Raw genomic sequence first — 20,283 nt, 5'->3', positions numbered from 1 at the left:
GTGGTCTTTTATGTTGAGCATTAGAATACATACAGTGAGGAGTTTCTTCACAGTATCAACTGGGGGAAAAAAAGAAAAATGATTAAAAAAAACAAAACAAAAAAACAAAGACACACGATCCAAAACTATTCATTTGAAATGAGATCTCTCTGATTTATATCTACAGTACACTACCAACATGTTCAGTTCAATTCAAACGGTTATTCGTCGAGAAATATTCTTTCTTTTTCAACATCCCTTTTTCAAGAAGTGCTTTTCTAAGTGTGGAGGAAGGACTTGGATTCATATTGGCTTTCAGAGACACTCGAAGCCTCTCTTTCAAAGTCCTGTTAGAAAGGCTTGTATTTCAACTGGAGAACAGGGACAAAAAAAAAAATACACATTTTCAGACAAAGGAATGTATCTTCGGAGGAAATCCTAGCTCGGAATCTCGGCTCAGTGTTTTAAGACAAAAACAAACAAACAATGTTTCATGTTCCAAATACAGGTCATGAGAAATGCTAAAAACATGTAAATGTCTCTTTGAGAATGTTTTTCTTTCTTTCTTTCTTTCTTTCTTTCTTTCTTTCCTGGTTTATGTCTCCTTGTAACACTCGCTTTATAATTTGGCAGTGCAGTTTCAAGAAGCAAGCATGATTCACCGTCATTGTAAAATGTTGGGTCGACTGTTTTGAGAAGCACAGAAGTTTGGTTCTCATTTGTGAATCTTAGTAATTAAGGCATTGAATAGGCTTATTAGAGCCAAAGAAATAACCTTCAGTTTGTAGAGAACTCCAGTAAACAGCCATCAAAAAAGCTGGGACTTCATTAGTTCAGCGATTATACACTGAGTTCAACACTGCTTTGGGATCAACTTAAACATGTTTTTAGAATTACATTTTTAGTCTTAGACAAGATCTGAGAATCAAATTCATATATTTTATCATTGGTGTCCAAAGGCTATAGTGGTATCAGATTAATTATCACTCAACTATTCAAAATCAATTATACACTGTTTTCATTTGACTGTGCTGGTTTTCCTTCTCAAGACAAAGTTGACGGTTTGTATCTGTGAAGGCAGTTACCCTGACTGCAGATATGTGTGAGAAATCCCTGCAGACCATTCAGCTCTGTTCTCTCATCAGTGAGTTTTCCCTCTCTGCTCATCTGTCACGACTCTAGATTCAGTCTATAGGAGTTTTAAGATCCTCTCTAAACACAGACACGGTGATTTTAAATTTTTCTCCCTTCACTTAGGCTCCTTTTTTGGTCGGGGGTTATAAAGTAAAGCTGCATTTTCCCTCCATTTTCTCATGTCCTTCTCTTATAAGACGTGTGATTGGCTGGAAGTGTTGGGGGAGTGGTCCATGCTAGCGCTGGGCTGATTTTATTACCCACTCTGCACTGGGGTTGAGTTCCAGAAGGGCCTTCATGTAGGTTTTCTCATCCAAACAGCGTTCCTCTAACAATGACAGAGATAAAGTGATGACCACAAAGACGCAAACATACACGTACACACACACACACACATACACTCTTCCTTGCTCCGATCATTGTAATTGACAGAGTGGAAACAGACACTTGGACACTGCAGATATCCTGACTATACTTTTCAAATGGGTACAGTTACATACATGAACCTCAGAGCCATGATAGTTATAAAACATTCATCACCATTCGTAAAAATCTAAATCTAATCTAAAAAAAGAAGTTGTGTTTTATTGGAAAAATACAGACGATTCACTTTTTGTGGCTTGTCGTAGCTTTCACAGACTCTAGAAAAACCTTTCATTTTCAAAATTCGACATTTTCTCTCTTCTGTACTTACGGATATTCCCTCCAGTCTCATACAGACACAGGTCCTCTCTCTTCACAGACACAGAGCTGAAATAACACACACACACACACAGTGTCACCACAAATGCACGCGCACGCACACACACATACAGAGATCCTCTCTCTTCACAGACACAGAGCTGAAATAACACACACACACACACACACACACACACAGTGTCACCACAAATGCACGCACGCGCACGCACACACACATACAGAGATCCTCTCTCTTCACAGACACAGAGCTGAAATAACACACACACGCAGTGTCACCACGAATGCACATGCATACACACACTCACTCACACAAACACACACACAGGTCCTCTCTCTTTACAGACACAGAGCTGGAATAACACACACACACACACACACACAGTGTCACCATGAATGCACACACACACACACACACTCTGACACACACACATAGTGACGGTCGTCTGAGAGAGACAGATGACACATTTCATGCAATGACTCATGGGAAATCTGACAGAAACCATTTCGTGTCTGACAAATCCAATGGGGCAGAAAACACAGGTTGGAAACGGAACAGTCCCAACACTGAATACTGACAACATATGACAACCGCCAATCAGAATGAGGCATGCACCACGAATTTTCATGTGCTGATATGTACTAACTTCAGTAAGTGTGGATTAAAGAAATACTAAAAAGTGTTTAAAAAATTCAACAGTTCAGATCTTGGGATATGTTAAATGGGGGATTTTTCCTAGAAAGCCAAACATGCTACAGGAACAGTCAATTACAGTCAAATGAAAAGTGTGTATGTGAGTACGTGTATGTTATGTGTGTGTGTGTGTGTGTGTGTGAGTGAGTGAGTGAGAGTAAGCATGTGTGACTGAGTGAGAGTAAGCGTGTGTATATGTGTGTGTGTGTGTGTGTGTGTGTGTATGTGTGTGTGTGTAAGTAAGTGAGAGTAATGAAATGTGTGTATGTGAGTGTGTGTATATTATGTGTGTGAGCGTGAGTGTGTGTGTGTGTGTAGGATACTCACTGGTTCTGACTGAGAAAGCGTGACAGGACATCTGAAGCCTGTAGTTCCTCTGTCAGCTGAACAGCCATAGACACTTTACAGAATTGAGGGGCCTGTACTCTTATAAAGGACTGACTAGCATCGGGCTGAAACACACACACACACACACACACAATTTAAACAAATATAGACTGCAACAAACACAGGCATACAGTAAACACATAAAGATCATATCAAGCACACACATACACACACACAAACACAAACACACACACACGCACACAGCGGATTCCAAAAACCCTTAATTCAGTACCACCATGCCACCACTATAACTAACACTTGCATTGCTCCTTCTGTCCACTGGGTGTCAGAGTGGGCCCCCAGACAAGCCTGCGTTTGTGTAGGAGAGACTGACTGCATCAGAGTTGAGTCATTCACATTCTGAAGTCTTGATTCATTCACTGGGGTGGGTTGCATTTCTCTGCAGACTACTAGATTCTTCAGTGCCGTAGGTAGATACTCTGTGTTATTTTCTCTGTATTTTCTCTCTCTCTCTTTCTCTAAAATTCCATACCTGAAAGAAATTCCTATTACCAGTAATTTCTTTTTAATCCTAATCCACAACTGCACATTCCTTTCCCTCTCTCTCTCTCTCTCTCTCTCTCCTCCTCCTCCTCTTCCACTCTCTCACCTCGCTGGTTTCCCTCTCTCTCTCTCTCTCTCTCTCTCTCCTCTTCCAGTCTCTCACCTCACTGGTGTGTCTCTCCTGTCTATCAGCTTTTTCACGGTCGTAGGCCATTTTCTTCAGAAGTTTCTTCATCGCTCTTTCTCTGTTCATTTTCTTCTGATTTTCTGCATTCTGTTTTCTCACCTGGTTCAGGATGAATTTGGGAATCTAAAAGAGGAGATTGAATTGAAATGAGTCACCTTGAAAAAGACGGGCCAGGAAGCGTATACATCACGAAGAGGCTTAAAAAAAAAAAAAACCTAGCCCTTTACTTTCTCTCCTGACTATAGCACCATTAACTTACTGACATTAAGAATGAACAATTCTGATTAACAATTAACACTGTCACTAATCTTTACCTATGCTTGCATCTCTTCCACTGTTCACTAAGTTTTTCGATTGAAGATAAGCTCCGGTATAATCATAAGCATTTTGCTTCATATATTTTGGGTTCATTAAAGAGCATTTCATACTAGTCGTTGACCCGCCACATACCGTCCAGAGAAGGTTCTGGTATCTGATTAGGAAACGGATAATGTTGGCGGTACGTGTTGCGATGGCGAACTCTTGTTTTTCGCTGATCTTGTCGCGGAAACCCTTGAACATGAAGAGGTTTGGGGCCATCACCACGGCGACGTTGTTGAGAGTCATCTTGTTGTGTTCTTTGTGGTCAATGACTCTCTGGAAGAACTCCAGCAGGGCCTTGAGAAACAGGACATAGACAGGACACTGAGACCAAGTCATCAATTTAACATACAGACACACAGGTTTAGCCTCTCATTGACTTACAGCAAATTACACGGAACAATAAAACCTCCGTTGAAAACAATGTCCCAGTGTCCCAGCTAACTAGCACGAAATCTAGAGACTGACATCTCAAGCTCTTTGAACTGGGATCGTCGCGTAATCCTTTCCAATGATACTATAGTAAAGCTGAATGTAGAGTTCTATGGTTTTATGTTTCTGTTGCAACACCAAAGCAGGATTGTACCTTATTCTTTCAAATGGTCAGAAAATGAAGGATGGGTGTCTCTTAGCTTGGTTGTTAAAGCCTTTCATTTTAAGGTCATCAGTAGATGTCATTTACAAAATGTTTTGCTTGAAAGTATTAACAAACATGCAGTTATTTAGAAAATGCTAAAACAAAACTTGTCACACATGGTGAAATACTCTATATTTGGTACAGTTTATGTTTATGTTTATTTTTGTTTATGTGAGTTATTATGTTATGTAATTTCTTGTGCGAACTCTAAGCAAAGTGAATTCGGAGTCAATTCGGTTTACCTTCAGAGTGTCTCTACTGGATTCAGGAAGTAAAAGAACTAGCAGGTTCAGAGCTTGAAGTTGCTGTTTTTTAGTGGGTAACTCTGTCAACACATACACACAAAGACCATCCAGTGACATCACATAAACATTCGTGAGTCTTCAGACAAGCAGATTCTCATAAAACGTGCCGGGCATGAGCAGCATGTGTATATGAATATCGATTATTAGAAAGATTATGTACCTCTGTCTCTCTATGCAGTATGTGTATGTGTCAACACATATTGTTTATTGTTGTTTATATGAATATTTGTATATGTGTGCTCATGTGCAACATAGTGAATGTATGTGTTCATAGTGTGTGTGTGTGTGTGTGTGTGTGTCTGTGTTAAGGAGGACTCACTGAGCACTGAGATAAAGGCATTGAAGTATTCCACAGTGAGGAGAGGATAGGGAAGTTCTCTGATGAAGAGTTTAAGCAGACTGGCAGCATCATGCTGTTTCAGACTCTCCCAAGGAAACCAACCCTCATAGAACTTCACTTCCAGTTCCTGTGCCAGGGTCTGTGTGTTACACACACACAGACAGACAGACACACACAAACACACACATACGCACACACACCAAAATACACGCACACACACACACACAGACACACACACACATACACACACAGACAAAACTTTATTAATAATAACAGCACCAAAACCCACTACAAACATACTCCTACTCACACAAAGCATTCTTAGACTCCAACAGTATCACTCTCTCATTTCCATTATCCAAATTCTCTGGGCTTAGTTTCCATGCACTACCAGTGATTCCACACAAATATCAAATATCCCAGGACACTTTCACTTACCAGGACCAGGCATGACTAAAAATGTCTGAAAGTCTACATAAACCTGAGATATGACTGAAAGTCTATATAAACCTGACTCTTCATTTGTCAATGCTGCAGTCATACTGACCTTGACTCTTGTGGCTGCTCCAGGGATTCGTAGGATTCCCTCTGTATCCAAACCCTCCTCCTCTACATGGGCAATAAGCTATAGAACAAAATGACCAGTCTGGTTACTTAGTACTCAAAGCCTCCCAGAGTAATGTTTTATTATGTAACAATGCATTTTAATGTGACACATAGTAACACTTGTTACAAAGAAAGACTCAACTACTTGTAATGCTTTAATGGTCTGTATTTTTAGGTTTTCTTGCCAGTTTTAGCATACTTCAAGTTTCAAAGACACTCTTGTGAAGTTATTCATTCAAAGATCATGTAATAACGTATTGTATTGTATTCATTTCATTGTTGCACAGACTGTAGTATCTCAAACGTAGAGGGTGTGGAGAAGCCTTTGATCCTGTCATAAGAGACGCACCCGTTGCAGTAGAAGAGGTACTTTTGTGCCGGCCAATCTTTTCTGATCCTGTTCCAATACTGTGGAGAGAGGAACCCCAAACAAGCCTGACTCTGAAAACAAGAATCACAACATCACACATCAAAGATTTTTCTAGCAAAAATCCATTTATCATTAAAATTCTGTTCTGTCTCAGAACATTTGATTCAATTTTTCTGTACTATTTAATTTTTCTTTATGTAGATTATTTCAATGAGATATTGAGGTATTGAAACACTGTGTGTGTGTGTGTGTGTGTGTGTGTGTGTGTGTGTGTGTGTGTGTGTGTGTGTGTGTGTCTGTGTGCGTGTGTTTTACATGAAAGTCCATATCATAATATCACATTTTTTTTTATCATGTTTCTGGTGTATGTTTTCATTCTGAAGAGAAGGCCCTAGTGAACTGACCTTTGACCTTGACCTTGATGGCTTTGTGTGCCTTGAGGTCAATCCCAGCAGTGTCAAACAGGGCAGTGACCTCGATCAGAGACAGTCGCCGCACCTTCTTCATGTCCTGAGGTGACAGGTCACCGACCTTAGTCTGTCCTGTTCTGTCAGGTTTCACCTTAAAGTCCTGAGTCACAGAGACAGAGAGAAAAAGAAAAAAAGAGAGAAAGAGAGAGAGAGAGAGAGAGACTCATTCACAACCCTTCCTTCTCTGCATTTCATTCTTTTATTTCAGTGTTAGAGCTGGTAACATACTGGAGTCATAAATGCTTTTCGACAACTAGAAACACCTCAGCAAATGTAACTAGACATTGTTTTAGAGCCATTAGATAACAGCAGTAGGGCTGTCACGAGAAAAGCCATGAGTTGGCACAGTTACATAAACTCACCAGCAGGTGTCACTAAAACAGTGCTTTCTCCTCAGGGACACCTCTGACCAGGGGAAAACTGAATGGGCTCAAAAATATGTTTTTACCCACAAATATCTCTACCAGATTCTATTCCCCTGAGAACTTTCTTGTCTGCACATACACCGATTCAATAAACATTCTGGAACTAGGTGGAAAAGATTTTACTGATGTACTAAAAGCAGTTGTGTTATCACGCTTTGGTCTTACGAGGATGAAATAGGGAACAGTTGTTTTCTTCTCTAGGCCTTGCTCAGATGTTTATTTAATACAATAATTACACAAGGGCAAAGATCCAGTCCTATTCTAACATTCTATGCTCAGGCATACCTTTATCATAAAACAGCCAATCAGAGCTGGCCGTGACTCTGGCGCAACGCTTCCTGTTTTGCTGTGTAAACTTTGCTCAGGCAGCGAGGAAGGCTTTTAGCAAATCAGTGCAGCCGTTAATGTTTAATGTCACTCACAGGTAATTTGTCGTCTGCATCGCTGGGCGCCTTCACGCCCTTCAACCCCTCCTTGAAACTCAGCGCCTGTTCTGAGAAGGACACTTCCAGATTGATGCTGGTTTCTGCTTCAGCCACGCCCTGCTGATCAGGCCCTGTGCCGTTCTCTTTCACTGTGATGTCACCTGTGATCAGGTTATAAAGAGAGAGAGAGAGAGAGAGAGAGAGAGCAGGGACAGGTAAAGGTATGGTTATAACCATGTTTGATTAGTTAATAACACAAAGGCCCACTTCACTGATTAGCTCCTTGATGCTCAAGGACACCGGTTAAAGTTCTCAGATGAAGGGGGGGGGGCATGGCTGGAGAGTTATGTGACGCTCGACTTTGCTCACAGACATATCTGACGTGTTGGACACCGATTTGACTGACAGGCTTTGTTGCAATACTGATTCCAAGGAAGCCTTTTTCGTTGGCTCGTTTCTTTGTTCCTAAAAGTCATAATAAGGCAGAAAGAGCCAAACTTGAACATTATATATTATAGCTTCCCTTAGATGTTACACGAACTGTTTTGTTCAACGCTTTCACGATCCAGTCTCTTATCAAAGTCAAGGTTCAAGAGATCAAGGACACAAAAAGACTGTGCATAATGTACATACTCCTGAATAATACAGAAGACTACGTTACATTACATTACACCACAGTCATTTCCCCAGGCATTTTTGTCCAAGGCAACTTGCAAAAAAGTAAAACGCACTGGCTTAAATCAACACGTCTCAGTAAACAAAAGCTTGTTCCAAGAACCATTCCAAGGAGCATGTATGGATGTAGTGCTTTACTGGGTCCACAACATTTCTTCTTTCTTATTTTTTATTGTTATATGGTTCCTCAGAATGCTGCAGAAAGTTCCATTGAATTGAATGGGCCATCCCAATGTTCAGAGGTCTGATATTTCTTGATAATGACAGCTGAAAAAAATTAATGACCGCTGCCATTGGCAACGAGATCTGTGCTTCTGATTCACATCTTTCATATCATGATGCAAGTAGTCCGTTCACTTACCATAACGGAAATTCATGAGTGGAGGAAATTGACGAGTCTGCAAGATGTTGCTACGCAACGCCTGCAATTTTAAAGTTCTATTTGCTAAGAGGACTATTTTTCTCAGCGGAACCCACGGAACCGGATTAAAATCATTAAGACGAAATAGTGTGACGTTTCTTTTATCATTTCGGTAAGTAACCGTATAATAAGTAGGGTAATGTATAGTCTATGTAAAGTGTATACATTTAATACACTTTGCACTTAAAAAAAACAGACACATAAAGAGAAGTGAGAGGTTAAGAGGTCAGACAGACTTGAGACAGGTGAGTGTTGAGTTGTATGTCTACACATCTGATGGAGAGATGCAAATCAATCTATCATTTCAGAGTTAGGAGTGAAAAGACTGGAAATGGAGACAGTCATCCATGCTTGGACAGAATCACTAGGCATCTGGGTGAAGCAGAGGTGAGCAGGCACAAACATGCCTAGCATTCGTCATCTGATCGCCAGGGACTTTTGCAGAGTAAAAAAGAGTAAGTTTCCAAAGGTTAATGCCAGAAATATGACACATTAGACCATCTCTTGAAGCCATTTGAAGTTCACAAATGAAAATTTGTTATGTTTGTGTGTGCGTGCGTGTGTGTGTGTATAGTCTTTGAAACTGATCTGCAGATATTTTATCACCTATTACAAAGTCCGTTATTTTTCTTTATATATATATATATATATATATATATATATATATATATATATGTATGTGTTTGTGTGTGTGTGTGTGTGTGTGTATATGTATGTATGTATGTATGTGTATATCCTTTTTTTCATGTAACTGTTGCAGAGTGTAAGCACCATGGTAACAGGGTATTATATTAACAGTGTCTCTGTGAAAATACATAAGCCCAGCCTGGCCTGACTAATAATGCAGACAGGCAGCACAAAGAGACACTGGTAACTCAGATTCTCCACAGTCTCTGAAAAGGTCACTAGGTCTCACGGCAGTCATATCCCCGCTTCCTGTATGCCACAGAGGCTTCTGAATGAAGCTTCCTTTTTTTCCCCAGTCAGTTAAGAAATTTCTGTTGTGACAGAGCATTGCCAAAGGCTTAGCGCTAAACACGTCTCAGAGATAAGTGCACCCTTTGATGGTAACGCCTTCGAGTAGTCCGACTTAGTAACAGTGGGTGTTTTTGCCTCATTATGGGATTATAAATGACCATAGAATGAACCTACACTCAACAACTAGACAAATTTTAGTAAAACTACTGGATGTGTAATTGCACTGGAACTACACAGCACACCAGCACTCTCACTGTACTGTACTGTACTTGGTCACTTAATTATTATTAAGTATCATCATACCTTTTTCATTACATTGTATTGTTACTGCTTACTATGCGATTATTATCACTTGGTCACTTAATTATTATTAAGTATCATCATACCTTTTTCATTACACTGTATTGTTACTGTTTACTATGCTATTATTATCACTTGGTCACTTTACCACACTATTTTTCACACCACCCTCCATAGTATTATAACTCTTACTTAAGACACATAAATATTCTTAGTCACTGTCTATTGTACTGTTTACTGTATTGTACTGTGCGTTTACTGTATTTTATTGTACTTACTATGTCCTCACCTGCTCTTTTATCATACTTATTATGTTCTTACTTAGGGTTTAGGGTTTATGTTTAGAGGTAATAGTGCAGGAGTGAGTAGGGAGTAAGCATTCCATTGTACTTGATACACAGGGTGATAAATAATCTTGAATCTTGAACTGTCGAACAGCCTTCACTGAAAATATCACTACTTGCTACGCTTTTAGCACACGCTAAACAAAAAACACAAGCAAATAACAGGAGCGCAACAAATACTGACTACTAATTGTTTTGGATTTCATCTGAGCTAAAAACATTCTCACAGTTAAAAGACAATGCAAAACAGAACAGGGTTCTGGGTATTAAAGAGGTAATGCTACTGGGCTGACACATGCTAGCTAACCTGTGAAGTTTGGAGTGTAACATCAGATAGGCTTAGGCAGCGAGGGAAGGCATGCCAAGACTTAGCAAGAGGCTTGAGTTACATACCAGTTGTTTTAACATCCCTTTTTCCATTTTCAGTTTCCTTTGTGGACTTTGACTCATCACTTGCCTTGTGTGGGGGAGAGGAGGAAAAATAAAAAGAAGAGAATAAGGTTTTATGCGTTTACTGTCAAGGTCTTTCCAGGTGAAACTACTGAGTGTCACTAGACAAAGCATATCTTAGACGACTATTCACGTCAAGTCAGACTGCCTACAGCATCCATTCATATAACATGATTTTTAAAGCCAAGCTACAGATAATGTCTTAAGTACTTCATTCAAAATAATAAGATGATTTATAGCAATGTGTATACAATAATTACAACACAGGAACCATGTGATACACATTCCTACTTAATTTACAGTGATGGAAGATCACTTCATCCAGTTTGCTCCCATTTTGTAAATTCATATTACCATAGCAACAACAAGCCACAAGGAAATCTGACTAAGCATGTTTGTACTTTTCTGTTTGTTTCGATTACACATTAACTAAAATTTAACTGTCTATTAACTTAAAATGGTCCTGTAATTGGTCATGTTGTTACCTGCCTCAGGTGAACAAGTAACAAAACGAGAGGAGGAGAATGAGACATTTCGTGATCAAGGCGCTTTGGAATGTTCCGGAAGCGCTAATAGCTTAGTGAGAGTCTGACCTTTGACCCTGACGAGCCTGGGGGTTTGAAGATTTCCCTGACATCTGGGACCTGATGCTGTTTGTTTCTTTTTCGCAGGGTCTGTTGTAGGGTCTCCACGCGTCTCTCTACAGCGGCAGCCTGTGTCCGTGTGAGGGTGGACAGTAGGACCATGCTGTCTTCAGGGTCTGATGCTGATTCATCAAACAGTGTGGCCAGCCCCGCCTCTTTCAGCCACTCCTCTTCCTGTTCACCCTCTGTAGACAGGAAATAAGGTTAGAGAAGCACTTAGTTCCAAATAGTAACATTGTCTGTTTGCTATATGCTAAAGGCAGAATGTACTTCTGAGGGGATAACAATTTTGAAAACCGAGCAGGATTGGGGGGGGGGGGGGGTTTCACAGACGGTGGAGGTGATGTCAGAAGCAGCGCTGGTATCAATCAAATTCGTACATGACATGTGTCTCAAGAAATACACACCAGGAATGCCTTACAAACCAGCTTTTAAAATGTTCTGATGCATTATACATGTTTTTGTGTTGGTTTTCACCTGCTTGAAACATTATCCTGGCCTTCAAGCAATGAATTTTGAAAGAAACCTGAGGGTTCAGGTAGTAATTTCCAAAAAAAAATGTGAATAACTCTTCCGCACCTTTTTTTCTCTTCTTTGGTGAAAGAAACATGGTATCTGAGCCTTCTCAACTACTCTTAACACACAGCTATCTTAGCACTGACCAAACTCAACACACTCAGTTTTCACAAGTACGCTCTATATGGTATGATGACAGTGGAAGTGTGATCTGGGGCACGGATGCACGTGTCTACACTTTCATGCAACTTGTTCCTCTAGCTCCTCTCACGTTTCCGTCTCAGAGCTTCTCCTCCCCCAGTTACTCCCCCAGTCTCACTCCGAGGCCTCCTCTAAGGCTAAGAAAGGTAGAGGGGACTATATCAAATACACAAGGCTATACATAGTGACTACAGAACCAAACTGCCCTGTATGAAGAGCTCTACATGTGTGTGTGTGTGTGTGTGCGTGTGTGTGTTAGAGAGAGAAAGAGAGAGAGAGAGAGAGAGAGAGAGAGAGAGAGAGAGAGAGTCTGCATGTATGTGGATGCTTGTATACATGTGATATCTGATTGAAAAAAAAAGAGAGTGTTTGTGTTTATCCCTTTCCGCCAGGCGGACAATATCAGAATATAGAGCTTCACCCCTGACTGGGGAAGTCGCAGCTTTCGGTTCCTGTATGTATAAACAATGCTTGTTTGTATTAAGAGCTGTTTCCCATCTATGTGTCTTTTTATAGGTCTTTCCTGCAGGTGGACAGTATTGTCCTCAGTCACAAAAGACGGTGCAATAACATTGTGTTCATGGTACAGCGCAATGGGCAAAATGCTCTCTGTTAACTGAATTAAAAAGGTGGAGTTATCTGTCTCTTCGTGTCTTTGCACATCCCGTTACCCAGAGCGGTGCGGACAACGCGCGTTTAACCGATATGACACCTTATCTGTCCCTATTCCAAAAGGCCTCGGACCGATTTCAGGACGCCGATTCGACTGGGATGTTCTGATTGACAGCTCCTCTTTGAAAGAAAGCTGTTGGATAAGCGAAGAAGCTAGAGATGAGGAGAGGAGCTAAAGAGATGAGGGAAGGAGCCAGAGGAGAAATGAAACGGAAGTCCAAATAGCCAGGCTAAGGGCTAAAGGCTTTGTTAGTACCTAAAGGAGCGATAGCGCGCAGACAGAGTGAGCTAGAGACTAAACCAGAGGGTTAGCAGCGGAAAGAAGCGCTGACAGTGGGAGAGAGGAGAGCTTAAGGCAGAAAAAGACGTGCTGTGTTTCAGAGTGTGACAGTTGGATTCCAGTCTCTGAACCCAGCGTTCTCTCATTTCCCTCTCAGCCGTCTGAGATCAATCAACACCTGAGCTGTCCATTTAAGGCACCTCTCATTTCACATGTCTCTTATTATTTATGATTCATATACAATATAAATATACTATAACACCGAATAAACCGAATTCTAAACCTTAATTTAAAGGCAAAGTACTTTTTATGTTGTTTACATTTTGAAATCCCATGAAATATGTTTATCAACGTATAATGCATAATGACTAAGCCAAAAAAAAAAAAATACTTCACGTACTGTCTTAAAGGTGACTGGTAAACAACACTCCTTTGTTCAGCCTCTTGTGTGGTGATGAATAAGAACACTATCAGACAGGTTACACATGATTTGGATGCCCTTCTCTGGCTGTATATACATGGCTGTTTTTGTAAAATCTCTGACCTATATGTTTAAATATTAACAGTCATTGACAGCAGACTATCTTCCGTAATGCGGAAGTCTTTGACCATTATGGAAAAAGAATCTCATTGATGAAAAAAAAAACCGCAACATAAAAATCCTAGAGACCGACTGAAAAAACGAGATACAGGCAAAGCCCTAAATATGTGCAGTAATGATCCACCGTGGCAAAAAGAGTAAACTTCCCCTTTAAATGTAAATCTGGCCCTAAACATACAAAAGAAAAGCTCGCCAATCATTCATCTTTACGCCATTGTGTTTTTACTTAAAAACAACTCTACCAATCGATGTCTGATGCATTCCACCGGACATCACAGCTAAATCAAACCATCCAATCACCAGCTTGCATGACAGTGCAAATTGCGGATGAACTGTATGAAGCCAAGAAAAAAGGCCCGAGATTTGATGTGAGGTTGCGGTCTGGCTTGTTCAAATCTTTTCACACACACTCCCTCGTACACTTTTCATACGTGCCTCATACACTCCCAGTGTTTCTAGCGATGAGGAAACTAACACTGGAAACATTGAACATGTTGGTGAACAGAGTTAAATCAATATATATATGGTTAATGGTTAACATTCCATTTAGGATAGCCCCCAAACCTAAATCTTAAAAGAGACTTTAAGTCTAAATCTAATTATGGGAGTGTTCATACCATCAGCCACTTTCAGCTGCACCTCCTCCTGGGGCTCTGCGTCTCCCTCTGCACCTCCGCTGTGTTTGATGTTCTCGACCTCCGTCCAGTAGTCGTCCAGCGCCAGCTCGTCCAGGGAATCCTGGGAGCTGCAGCGGTTGTACGGTGGCACGGTCCCCGATGCATGTTTGGATTGGACCTGCGGGCTGTAGTGGCCCGTTCTGCGACTGCGCAGACAGAAAAAAAAAAACAGGGTCAAAGGTGAAGAGAATGATTCACAGATGTGGTCAGGAAAGAAGAAGATGAACAACAAAAAAGAAAAACTCTGCTGTGAGTCAGTCACCGTCACTTTGAGTCAGAGTCAAAAACCATGACGACGTGACGAATTCTGAACCTCCACGTAAATGAACTAAACAACACCAACACCAACACCATCAGAGGAACAGAAGAAGCTTCCGTCTTGGAAAAGAACCACTTTAGAAACAGCTTTACAGGAGTTAATTGTACATATTATGCGTGAGGAAACAGTACATGCTCACTGTAAAGACACATTCACCAAAACACACGCCACCGACGCACACACACACGCACACACCCACAGAAATAAGAACAACTTCTAATTACATGGGCCTCCGTAGTAGAGGTTTGGAATGTGTTTGAGGGTTTAATGAGTTCCAGTGAGTAAGCATTCCTTTTATTAGCACTGCGGCACAAAAGACTCATAGCATTATGCCTCACGACCCCTGCAGACAACTGACCTCAGAGATCAAGTCATAATATAAAAAAAAAAAAGGAAAAAAAAATTAAGTGGTTGTCTAAAAATAAATATGGCTTTGTTCTTATGGTTCTACGGAGCGGGGTTTAGCCTGCCTGGTTGTCCGGGGAGACGAGAGGTGCTGGTCGGCTTAAGGGAGATGACTTGCCTGCCTCTGCCTTCATTACCCTCCTGTCTGGAGACGATGGTAAATTCTGAGGAGGTAAAAATAAATCTAGAGACCTCAGCTATTTCCAAAGTCCCAAATTACTGTTGCTAATGCACCGCCAGTTACAGTAAACGCCATAACTGGAGGTCAAATCAGGCCAAGTCCACATGTTACAAGACTAACTGCTTCATTTTTAAGAAACTCTATGGTGCTACCCTGTATTTCAATAACAAATACAGCAGTGAACACTCAATGAACTGTTCATGAACTGTAAAATTAACTGTGCAATATAATTGTTTGTACTAATAGAGTAATTAATCTGCAATACTGCATGTAATAGACAGTTACTAAGAAACCGCTATCACAAAGGCTCAGAGACTGGAATGCATGAAAAGCAGAGAACAGAAAAAGACATGGAGTATATAGAGAGTAGTGTAGCTCTGAGCGTTTTTTTTTCTTTCTGTCGGTGCAGGGTTGCACAGCGGAGTTGTGGACAGAAACAAACAAGCTAAAACAAAGAGGTGACCATGGCTCACCTGCCAGGGGCAGAGGTGGGGGGTGGGGGGTCTGGAGAAGGAGAGGGGGGTAAACTGAGTCTGGTCTGAGCTCTGAGCCACAGGAAACACACGGGCAAGGGTATCAGTAACGGATGACATTTCCACCGCTACACACACACACACACACACACCTTTCGCACACTTACTGACTACACTGACTGTTCATTCAAACATCCTCAAACCGGAAAAACACACACACACACACACACACACACACACAAAATCTCACATGGGAATCAGTTCAAAGCAAAAGAAAAAAAATAAAAAATAAAGCAGCAATTGCTGTGGAGCAGATTTAGCAAGAACACCAAGAGGGCATTTTAATGTTCTCTTAGTGGTTTACAACAGCGGTTAACCACAAAGACCTGTCCTGATTTAAAAAAAAAAAAACACCTCACAGTATTTACACAAATCAGGAATCAGAAACTAAACAAAAATGTCTGATTAAACCACTTGTTTTTGGCGCAAGCATTATAAATGCAAACAAGCAAAGCAAAAGAGTTTCTGAGAGTCTGAGAGATGCTTTTTTTATTAACAGTCCACATGTAGCAGGTACACTATCAGCTTTGGCCTCTGTTATTTGCAAAGAGAGCAAAGCTTGAGAGTAGGAAAGTCACAGAAACCCAGGAGTGTACACAAAACCCAGTGTTTTCCCACTACCAGTCCCATTCAAACCTAAAGGTCAGATAGCTCACAGATTCCAAAAAAGACAAACCACTCGTACACAAGAGCGGAGGGAGAGACAAGCACGTACTTGTTTTTCTGTGTAACTTATTTTACATAGACACACAAGGAGGAGGAGAAGAGACAGAGAGGAGACGCATGAAGTTCGCTCGTGTCCGCATTCTTGGCTCTGTTCACGACTCGAGAAGACTCAAGCAAAGCGTAGCCAAGCTCTGACTGTATACCGAACCATAAAAACGACGGTTTCAAGTATTTGCCAGGAGTATTTTGCCTCCCAGCAAACTCCAAACATAAAATCACCTCAAGGAATTCTTTCGCTCCAACAACCAAAACTACAAATTAGGAATGACAATGCCTCACTGCGAACTGTGTCATGAGATGTGTCCAGATGTGAAATCTGTCTTTCAGTGGACGACTATATTGGCTGTGTTTACAGATAACATGTGGAAACAGATGTTCATGTTGTAAGTCAATGGAGATGACTCCAGAGACAGGACTTGTTTTGACCATGTTTGGGTAGATCTGTGACACTGTCAGAATTCTTTAGCTTAACTTTTAATCAGAAGATTCTGGAACAAAGCCGAGCTACTCTCTACAAGTCAGGACAGGCTGGGATGCCGTACATGGGGTACTGCTGGTGAATCTTTTGTAACGTTCAGTGATAATTCGGTGAGCAAACCTGAATTTAATTATCCAAATTCTTCGCCAAATTCAATTAAGACAGAAAAAGATAATAAATGTTTCCTTTGAAGAACTTTCCACAAGTCACTAATAATCTTTTCATAATCCCATCACAACATTACTTCAGCTATGTTTATAATGGAACATCATTTTCCAATACAAATAGCTAAGATCACAGTAAGTGTGTGCTCTGTCAATGGAAAAATGATAAAAACACCAGGTAGAGAGACACCACGATAACCAGTGTTGATTCTGTGTAGTGGGACGGAAGTTTACATTTACATGTGTGTTCTCCTAAAGACATGACAGAATGGTGAACAAGTGCACAATAACATCTGGTTTCAACATCTTCCTTTCACTGTCAAGTGTTGCTGTCAAAAAGATTAGGCTACCAACCAGAATGAAGTCATTTCAGTGGCGAACACAGAAATCCAAAACATTAGAAGCAAACCCCTCATTTTCACTCTAAAACCAATATGCGCTGACTGTGTCATTCTTTTTGTCACTCAGCCTATATGGCCTTTCAGATGTATTTAGTAAATAAAACTGAATGGGATTAAGCTCTCTGGCTTTAAAAAACCGTAAAAATGAGTGCCTGTGGATCTAACAAAATGTTGATAAAGCCGACATATCCATGTTTGTAATGTTCTGAAATCACTACTAAGACATGTAGGGAACTGTGACAACAATTATGACACCAACACAAAAACACACACACACACACATGCAGAAACACATACTCTGGGCATCAGCGTTTAAAGGAAACTCAGTGTTTACCATGTTGGTGGGAGTTAAATGTGCAACCTGTGCATACACTCTTGATGTGAGACCAAACACACCCATCCTCATAACACAGAGAACTTATTTGTTCCTGTGTACACAAGTCATATCATTATTTATGCATTACATGCAGAATACACATACACATAGAGAGAACAGCTAACAAACAGAAATGAGGCTGAGAGATGGGCTAAATTCGAGGCCAAAATATAAGTGAACTAAACTATGTCGCTTTAACACCCTTGTGTCAAACATATCAACTGAGTCAAAAAAAGAAACTGATGCATATCAGTTCACGTTACTTGTTATTTTGTCATGCCCCATTTTAAAAAAAATCTCGACAACCTAACCAGCTGTTAAATCCAGAGACAAACGACAAAAGCAAATGCCAGTCAACTGCAGCCAACTTGCAAACCGTGCAGTCCCTCAACTCACAGACTCGTACACTGGGCATTCAAAGAAACCATGGCGATACTGTTTCGACACTGACCGATCACAGGGGATTTTTAAACGCAGCTGGTACACGCAGCCACCTGCGCTCACACTGGACTCGGAAGACACGGGCGATACGGTGCTGCTACAGATGGTGGACTGTCTGAAGAGCGAAAAAACAGCATCCGATTTCAAAAGTCGGGACAACAGGCGATTCGACACTACTCTTTGTTGAAGGTCAAGCGAACGCTGGGGGAAACTCGATAGTTATTGCCGCGTGTTATTAGTAGGAAAACAACATCTGCATTAACATATTATACTGTCCCGTTTATCTGCTGGATGCAGGTAATTATATTAGAATATATGAAATGTTGACAAAGTAGTTTGCATTTCAAACTCCCTCCCTCTAGATACTTGCTAGTAGACTGACAATCTCTCTGTTTCATATGTGTTTTACTTGGATATATCGGTAAACAGTACAACTAGTAAACAATATGAATTTTTAAACAAAGTGACGATAGGCCAACAGACAAAAAATATGTAACTCGATCGTCTTTTTTTACGCCTGTGTCTTCATAGAGACCTTTGCACTTTAAACTACGACCTGCGTTCATAAACACTTTACAAAACGGTCTGGTAGATTCAAATAGATCGTCTCTCACCTCGGAACTGAGGAGTCAAGTTCGTCTACACTTCCGACTCTCGGACGCGGTGGTAATGCTTCGGGATTACAGTGGTACCCGGTCAAGACTACTCCCTTTGAATCCTGCTGTCGATTCATGCTGAGCGCTGCATAATTGGTGAAGTTCACTCTTAAATTCGGGTCGCTGTGAACAGCGGTTTCAGCTCTTCCCTAACAACGGGGAATAATTACCGCCAAGCAACTCCGCCCCGGGTTCGCTCATCCGCGTAATAAAGGGCGGAGTCAAAATTTCAAGCCACTATTAGGCTATGGTAATATTGGAAGTACGGTTTATCACATCTATTTTTATCTGCAGGCCGTCTCGGAAACACATAAAAAGAACATCACACTTCCCTGATATCTGTTATCTTTTAACCAGTCGCAGAACTTTACTGTTACTAAAGTTGATCAACATTATTTATTTTATTAGCAGATGTTTCGCGTTACCATTTAGTTAGTTAGTACACGCCTTACTTTGTACCAAAACGTGATTAATTAATTTAATTAATCCGATAGCTGACAGAAGCTTGATTCCGACGCGAACCTTTGACTAACCGCATATGTGATATCAGAAGTAACCTACTAGTATAGCCGTTGGAGCAGACCAATTAGGCCACAATTCTACGGTTTTATCCTCCCTATCAAACGAGGTGATAGGCTTGCTGCCCTGAAACTGCAAATAATGGTTTAAAATTCAGAATTTGGTTAGTGTAGCTTGGGTTTAGCTCAGACGAAAAAGACAATCCTTTGCATTTTGGGCTGACAGTGATACTGGGTCAAATAATTGGTTCTGTGATTAGGACGACTCCTAAGCATTTCACCTGAAAACATTTGCCGCTAGTTTGCCACGATATAGAGCCTCACCTAAGACTTAAACATGTTTCATAAAGTGAAAATCATTTTGAGCACTATCTGAAAATTTTATGTGAGTCGTAACCTCATCTGCTTGTTCTTTTCTGAGCTAAAAACAGTGTGTACATGTGAGAATGTAATTACCCCGACGGATCTCTTCCATTACCAAGGCCCCAGAAGGACACCTAATGCCTGCTATTAGCGTCCTGATTTAAAGGATCATTTCACGAAGAGGAGAAAAACATTTTAAAATACGATACATGGATGGAGAGCCGGCAAAACATGAGTTTGATTAGTAATGTGTTCTGTGTTTGACCTAAGCTGACTTGTGTTTAGTGAGACCATAACAAAACAAAAAAACCCATCTGGTTTCCTGTTTCACACAGGCAGTTATGAAGAGAACACTGGATGTTTGTTTTCAGTCAGCATTTTCTTGTTCTGTTTTATGTCTTATACCTTATATGTATAATTTCAAATACCTGGAAGGTCTTT

General features: G+C 40.7%; 1 protein-coding gene across 1 annotated transcript; it reads right to left on the bottom strand.

The window, feature by feature from the left end:
• Nucleotides 1-1,226: 1,226 nt before the first annotated feature.
• On the bottom strand, nt 1,227-19,075 carry arhgap18 (Rho GTPase activating protein 18). Its single transcript, XM_030782624.1, has 15 exons — nt 18,920-19,075; nt 14,222-14,427; nt 11,284-11,519; nt 10,634-10,697; nt 7,520-7,683; nt 6,607-6,772; nt 6,182-6,273; nt 5,774-5,851; nt 5,206-5,365; nt 4,824-4,906; nt 4,035-4,241; nt 3,561-3,707; nt 2,834-2,958; nt 1,808-1,863; nt 1,227-1,441 (listed from the first exon to the last, which is right to left on the bottom strand). Exons 1-15 carry the CDS (start codon nt 19,036-19,038, stop codon nt 1,350-1,352), a joined length of 1,995 nt encoding a protein of 664 aa, XP_030638484.1. The 5' UTR covers nt 19,039-19,075; the 3' UTR covers nt 1,227-1,349.
• Between the last annotated feature and the right edge of the window lie 1,208 nt (nt 19,076-20,283).

This window comes from Chanos chanos, chromosome 8 (assembly GCF_902362185.1).
Source record: "Chanos chanos chromosome 8, fChaCha1.1, whole genome shotgun sequence".
Lineage (NCBI taxonomy): Eukaryota > Metazoa > Chordata > Actinopteri > Gonorynchiformes > Chanidae > Chanos > Chanos chanos.
The sequence above is the reverse complement of the archived record's forward strand: the minus strand, read 5'-3'. Positions and strand labels throughout refer to the sequence as shown.

Bases quoted from the DNA above. Each gene is read 5' to 3' on its own strand.
- arhgap18 (XM_030782624.1), bottom strand. From the start codon at position 19,038: ATGAATCGACAGCAGGATTCAAAGGGAGTAGTCTTGACCGGGTACCAC. The intron at 10,698-11,283 runs GTCAGACTCTCA...CCCCCACACAAG, and splicing joins CAGGCTCGTCAGGGTCAAAG to GCAAGTGATGAGTCAAAGTC. The intron at 7,684-10,633 runs GTATGTAACTCA...ACCTGATCACAG, and splicing joins AAGGGATGTTAAAACAACTG to GTGACATCACAGTGAAAGAG.